The 7,481-nt window shown below is 37.2% G+C and overlaps 1 protein-coding gene across 1 annotated transcript; it reads right to left on the bottom strand.

Annotated features, from left to right (window-relative positions):
* Positions 1–3,667: 3,667 nt before the first annotated feature.
* On the bottom strand, positions 3,668–6,468 carry LOC148010592 (E3 ubiquitin-protein ligase RGLG4-like). Its single transcript, XM_087671017.1, has 8 exons — positions 6,268–6,468; positions 5,532–5,675; positions 5,303–5,416; positions 5,066–5,163; positions 4,889–4,962; positions 4,703–4,808; positions 4,071–4,198; positions 3,668–3,966 (listed from the first exon to the last, which is right to left on the bottom strand). The coding sequence occupies exons 1-8, from the start codon at positions 6,416–6,418 to the stop codon at positions 3,933–3,935; spliced, it is 849 nt and encodes a 282-aa protein (XP_087527143.1). The 5' UTR covers positions 6,419–6,468; the 3' UTR covers positions 3,668–3,932.
* Positions 6,469–7,481: the final 1,013 nt, after the last annotated feature.

Here is a 7,481-nt window from a genome sequence, read left to right as displayed (position 1 = left end):
ATGTTGCACCTTGACAAACCAGCCTTCGGGCATAATTTTGAAGGCAATGATACGCCCCTTCCAGTGATGTTTTATATCATCTCGTTTTCTTCTTTTCACCTTATGAGAACCCTTGCAAGATGGCAACATGGTAACCCAATCGTTTACAGTAAAGGTTTTGGGCTCCCAATTTCCATCTACTCCCTGGCTATAGACTGTGCAAGAGTGTATTAAACGAGAAGGGCGTCTAGAGAAAAGAATGAAAGCGCAGAGAAAGAAGCTCAAAGAGGGGTGAATGAACTAAAAAGTAGCACCAAGAACACAAATGAGTATGTATTGGGCGCCAAAAATAATATTGAAAGATCTCCCGACTTTCAAAAGACTCATTATTAATTTCATCACATCTCTGTCACGTATTTTGTCAGATTTGTAAGTAAATAACTTCTTTGGGACTCCAAAACATGTCAAACTTTAGGGGTTTTGGCTAAAAAAGAAGAGAGAATCACGAAATGGACTCCACTATCTCTAAAAAAGAGGAGACAAGAATACCATATTCTTGCACACGTGGCGAACTCTCTTTGGCCCTTTCCTTAATCCCATGATTAACAAAAGTGCATTTTTTAAAGCATTTTTGGCCCTAATGATGGGTGTTTCTTATATGGGATGTATTCACCTTTTCAACTATAGAAAATTTTACTCAAATGAGAGCCCCTCCAAATCTCCCTAGAGGTGTAATTGATATCATTTCTTGTCTTGAGCTAATCTAAATAATGTCCCTTGTATATTTTATTGTATCTACTACTCAAGGTCATTACCTTGTATCTTATCTTGGCTCTTGCACCCATGATTTAGGCCATGATTATCTATGGTTGTTGTGCATGGTTCCCAAAGAGGAGTTTGCCCTCTAGTAGATGGCTCTTGTATAGGGTGCAAAAGTATACAAGATTGTGCACTCTAGTGTTTATGTGTGTATCAATGGAAGAATAAGGAAATTGTAATGAGGATCTCATGATCCTTTGTGCAAATTCTTGAGTTTTTATTATATTATGAGATTTGGTTTTTGAGGTTTTTTGTTTCCTTATGTTGGTGGGTAGCTATAAATGTTTAGTTGTTCATCTCTATCAACTTCTAACAACATTTAAAATATTGATATGATGTTTGGATATTCAAATCCGATTATCATGAAAAAACACAACATAAAGTAGTGTGGCATTGTGTTTTTATTTGAATTGTATAGAAGGGGTTATAAAAATGAACCTCATCTCAAAATTTAGATTTACAAAAGAAATATAATATTGCCTTCAAAATTCACAAAAGGGATATATAAAATGGTGCAAACTTTTTAAAAAGGGGTTTTAAAAATACCATTTGAGTGCACGTTATATAGAGGGTTAACCCAAGGTGGACTCCTCACGAATGCAAGATCATGTAGATGGGAACATATATGTGGTGGCATTTGGAACCACTGTCTTGAATACAAAGGAGGTATCCACATATCAAGAGAGAGTTATGGGGTGTATTGACTATCCTAACATATGATAAAGAGTAATTTATTGAATCTCATGTTGTCATAGATACAAATTATTTAGCATTGCTTGGGATGATCATTGAATCCATGAATTCTAAGTTGAAGCATATTGCAAGAAAATAAAACTCAATTGTAGATATGTTATCACGAGTAAGAGAGAAAGGAAAAGAGTTTGTTAAAGATAAAGGACTCAGAGCAAAAAAGGAAGACTTTGAGCTTACACTTGAGCTTGAAGACAATAAAGAGTGAGGGTGGCACATGCCACAGGGTATGTAGGTTCAAAGGGGGTGGATGTCATGGCACTATGTATCCACTCGACGAAAATTTACGGGTTTCATTTAAATAATAAGATTGCATAAGTGATTGGTAGAGTTACTACATTGTTTATGCATAAACAAACATTTGACAAGAAGTTTGGCACATGGAAAAGACTCTCCAAGTGAATGAGAGAGTTAACATAAGTTACCTCTATGAACTAACCTGCCAAGTCAAGTGACCATCTATTTTATAAAGTCCATGAATGGATAATCCATGCCAGAGGGTATGCATGTTTAGAGGGGGTGGATATCATGGCACTACGTATCCACTCAGTGAAAACTTACGGGTTTCATTTAAATAATAAGATTTCATCCGTGTGTCATGACAAGTGATTGGTAGAATTAATGCATTGTTTATGCATAGACAAGCATTTGACAAGAAGTTTGGGACATGGAAAAGACTGGCCAAGTGAATGAGAGAGTTTACATAAGTTACCCATGGAGTTTACATAAGTTGCAAAGGAATTACTTTGAGTATGAACTAACCTGGCAAGTCAAGTGACCATCTATTTTATAAAGTTCATGAATGGATAATCTAAAGAGTAAGTGAGTACCCAAGAGGTGTTCCCAAAGTTCAAATTAAATGGTGAAAAGAAAAAATCATACTATATGGTTATGACTAAGATATACTCGCTTTGTAAAAAGTAAAGTAACATGGTGCCCAAGCAATGAATAACAACCCCATGATTTGCACAGGTGAGGAGTATATTCTCAATAGGTTGAAGGTTTCGTCATCACTACCTTTGTAGTTGAGATTATTTCATGAAAATCAAGGTTAGCTAAAAGACAAATTCTCCCTTGAGTCTCAAATTTAAACCAATCTTGAGTTATGGAATGGGAAAAGCATGGAAATCACAAAGAAAGAATAGGGTTGAGCTAATCAAGAGGGCTATAAATATGTCAAAGATTGATATATTTGTGGATTCTAGGTATTCACACACACAAGTAACTCCCTTGAGTTGAAGGACTACAGTTTTTTCTTGAGATCCTGGGTGCCTTTAGACCAAACAAACTTTCTTGGGAGAGCTAAATTTGGAGAATCTAGGTTTGGATGTATTTATACCTACTACTATGGGTGATATTTTGGAGTTGTTTTACTTTTGCAAGGAGGTACTTCTCATAGAGATTTGAGAAAAAATTAGGAGTGAACTACATTGGAGAGGTCTATTGTACTTTGGAGTATTCTTGGCAGAGTTTTAGAGTCTCGTATCAATGTGTATCACTGTAGCAAAGTGATTAAGGTTGCATAATGTGGTCAAGCTATCATCTTGCCAAATTTTTGTTTGAGACATTGCCTTGGATGCAAAGTTTGTAAGTTTTATGTGCTACTATAGTATATAGAGTTTTCTTCAAGAGTTTGTTTTGTGTCTTTTGGTTTCATCTCGATTCTTTCACCTCTCATATCTTGTGCCTTGAATCTTGGTGGTTTTTGTCTACCCCCTCCTTGACAACATAGGGTCTTATATACAAAGTTTATTCATGCTTGACCTTGGCATTTTATCTACCTTTTAGAGGTGTACCCTTGATCCTTGGACCCTCTCTTCTTAGTATCAACCATAATACCATTTTAACATCTATAGTGTGAAATGTCTTTGGACTTTGTTGGATTATAGAAAGAGATAATGGTAGCATTGTGGATGTCGATTAGAGAGACACTCTAGCATGGTAAAGGTGGTACATATATTTCTTTTAATATTCTCTTAAGTTATGATAATGATGAAGAATCTAAATGTTTTCAATAAATTCAGCTAGACTACTACATGCAATTATTGACCCATATACTTTTCACTTTACGCAAATACAAAAGCTCATCTTCATGATGTGCACACTAGATTTATATGTGTTATATATAGAAACAAATGTCAACCGCAAAATTTATTCCTTTATTCTTCGGGCTACATATATAGTATTATGCATGTAACCTTGATTGCTACTCTGTATAACTTATTATAGTTGAGGCAATGGCTCGAACAACATGCCATTTTTCTCATCTTTGCTACTCCCCATTTAGCAACACCAAGTGTTCTCAATCGTCAATTGTAACCATAAGTAGACATTGGCTTGCATCCATGATGTTCAACTTGTGAAGGAGCTTGTGGATGTGATTTTCAGCATGGAATGTTAGGTCTTGGTTGTGCTTGCCTATAAGACCAAGAAAATCTATTAGACTTAGTCAAAGCCCTTCAGCTTTGAAGCATGAAACAAATCTCATATGCAAAATGAAGCTATTTGTTTTATGTTTCTACCTTAACCCTTCAAGTTGCTGGATTGCCTTATACTGCTTAGGTATCTCCATCAATGCCGCTAGAGCAAATTGCCCTTCTTTTTCGGCTAGAGTACAACCTCTTGACATGACCTCAGCGAAGTTTACAAACTGCAACATGAAATGTAGAGATACTTTAGGACAATGAAATCTAGTGTGTCCTAGAATACCATGCAGCATGTTAATAAAACCTATCGTTCCTAGTGCCTCGGCACAAACAATTGGTCTCATTGAGTACTCATGATCATTACATGCATTCCAAATTCTCTTTTGTTTTGGCTTATCGATTTCTACATTGAGGAGATCTACATTCACTTAAATGAAACTAGAGATACATTTTCATTTGGTATTTTGATTGTATTTTTGCAATGACTAATGTGCATCTATTTAGGTACACACACACACACACACACACACACACACACACACACACTCTCTCTCTCTCTCTCTCTCTCTCTCTCTCTCTCTCTCTCTCTCTCTCTCCTTTTTTGTTGCACCCCCTCCATGCGCTACTCACTCTCTCCCAATAGAGTTGTAAGAAATCTTAAGCTCTTTTGATGAAAATTGATATGTGCAAACTAGGAAATTAACAAAAGTGGCTTGTTTGAAAAGCACCTGAAAGTTGTCAAACTTGCGTTGTGGAATAGCATCATCGAACCATTTCATCTTGTCCCATGGCCCATCTCCAACCCCCACCAAAACAATTGATAAAGGGTAATTACTGTGAAACTCAAAGATACATATCATGAGCTCATGATCACATAAATTACATTCTAATTAACTTGTATGCTACTAGTGTACCTTGCAGCAACAATGGCATCAATGGTTGCCTTCTCTTGCACACTCAACATCCCTCCTCTCACATTACCTATTACCTGGTCAATACAATTTAATTTCTTACATTCTACCCAATGCCCCCTTGACTTGTGACTTGGAAACCATATTGATTTACATATTAAATTGTATTGGTTAACATACTTGGCCATCAGCAATAATAATAAGAACATGAAATTGGTCTCCATTTTGTTTCACAACATCTATTGCAGCATGGATAATAGGTGCAAAAGAAGTGGGGCCTGCATAGAACATTAACATTGATTTAAATCTAAAAGGATTAAAATATTTTTCTTATCAGATGTACACAATAGATAATTATAGTATCATCAATTGGAGCTGGTCACCAGTACATAATAATTAGTTGTGTAGATGACTAACCAGAGAGGTTGATATTGGGAAGTATTTCTCTATAGCGTTTCAAGACTGCTTCAAAACCAGCACAAGGACTTTTATCTAGGTTGAAGTTGAAGCAGCTTCGGTCATGGGTGGTTGCTGTGATTACAAGGAAGGCACATGGGGAACTATTAGAAGGACTTGAGTTGATCAAGGACCACGCAATCTAGTGCAAATCTTGAGGAGAGCACAAAAAGATGAAAGAGTGGCAAACCGTCTCCAAAACCGAAACAAGGGATCAGGTTATCTTCATCGAATTCCAAGAGTGTCCTTCCAATGATTGAAATTGCTTGCTCATAAGGATTCTTTCCATTAGGAAGAAGCGCATGAAGGCTAAGTCCATCGAAAGAGTATTGACCTATAAGAATATTTAAATCCAATGTGAGGTATAAACAACACTTATCATTAGCCTTGCAAGGCTAATGTGATCTCATATTCCAACAGCGAGTAGTGATGGACGGAGATAAAATGCCATATACAATATAACTTGGTAAATTATCTCCTCAAGATCTAGCTTAGTGATCGTTGTCTTAATCATACTAATACGATCTAATAATCGATGTTAGGAGGTTCATAACAATAAGAACAATTTTCGAGTGTGGTCAATATGTAACTGTTTGTTGTCAACCAAAATAGACACTCCCATTGATATTTATCATCTTCTACCAACGTAACAAGATTCGAAACCATGTAAATACAAAATCCCAACAAATATCTGATCAGTGTCTCGACTTGCTAATTCAATATAACACCTCCTAGCCGCCTGAGGCGGTGTATTGAGGGAGGCCATACAAGCTAGCGATCAGGCAGTGATATTAGATCAATAGCACATACACTTTGATCGGTCACAATACAACGATATCGAATAACCTTGAATTGAAATAAGGATGGGTGGCCGGCAAAGCATACATTGATCGATAGGCTATAATTGTAAGTGCAATTCATTTTACCTGTCCACTCGTTACTCTTGGTAAAATCAATACCAACAATTAGGTTCGATGATTCAAGCCCAGCCTTCCTGAGAGCCTCTGTAACCTGTCGTTGCACCAGCAGCAGATGTGCTCTTGCGCTCTCTCTCTCTCTCTCTCTCCGCGCCCCCATCAATGAGAGCGATCAGAGAAAAATGTAATTTACTTTGGAGTTATGAACGATACTGTGTTATGAACGATACTGGGCAAGATATGGCGCAGAGAAGATTGCGATGTATCGATGAGGAGTTATAAGAATACTAAATAGTTATAAGCTGGCGACAGAAAGTCGAGCTTCCACCTTTGGGCGTTATAATCATCTGCTGCTCACTCCTTATTTATACTGCCTTAAAGCAATCAGAACATTATTTATCATCATCATTATCACTCCTCGATTAGCAATCAGAATAGTATTTTACGGCCTTGCGATGATCTCTGATTATGGATCACGTCTAGTACTGCGGTGTCACGTGTGGTGTCGGCGATAAGACTAACTGGCGAACTATTTAATGAATGACAGAGAGATGGATGATCCACTCCATCCCATTAAACAATGCTAAAATTATCGACAGCGGATCCTCCGATCCATCCATCAATCCCGAGCAAATAATTGCTGTATAGCAGATGCTCCTGCCATTAGACAGCGAGTCATCCGTCCATTCATCCCGCGCCCCCCCGCCCCTTCTCTCTCTCTCTCTAAAGAATCATCCATCTCTCTCTCTCTCTCTCTCTCTCTCTCTCTCTCTCTCTCTCAAAAGAATCTCCTTAGCATCGAGATAACTACTCTATTGATGCTCTTCCTGAGGTACAGACATTAATGTTTGTTACACGTGCAGCTTCAAAGCCCTTTTTTTAAAAGCTACGTATGTGCTTGTAGCTTTAAAAACCTTTTTTTCAATTTTTGAGAATACTCTAAGTTGTATTATAAAAGTGAACTATATTGTAACTGATAAGTGGGCATCTATTTAGATGATGGAGAGAGCCAACGTGTCATATATACAAGTTAATTAGATCCACCATTCTTATCACAAAACAAGAGAAAGTTAAAACTCTCTTGAAGTTCCATACACATCAATCAGTATTTCCTAGAAGACTTGACCTTGTCTACTTATTAATATTGGATAAGAGACCTGCGGGGTACCCCCTAGACGCACCCAATCTCTCTTGAAGAAGTGACACCAATTAGTGCTTTCTAG

This window comes from Lygodium microphyllum, chromosome 29 (assembly GCF_053477565.2).
Source record: "Lygodium microphyllum isolate KBCC chromosome 29, Lygodium_microphyllum_v1.1.10, whole genome shotgun sequence".
NCBI lineage: Eukaryota > Viridiplantae > Streptophyta > Polypodiopsida > Schizaeales > Lygodiaceae > Lygodium > Lygodium microphyllum.
Note: the sequence above shows the minus strand (reverse complement) of the source record. Positions and strands in the feature narration are given on the sequence as shown.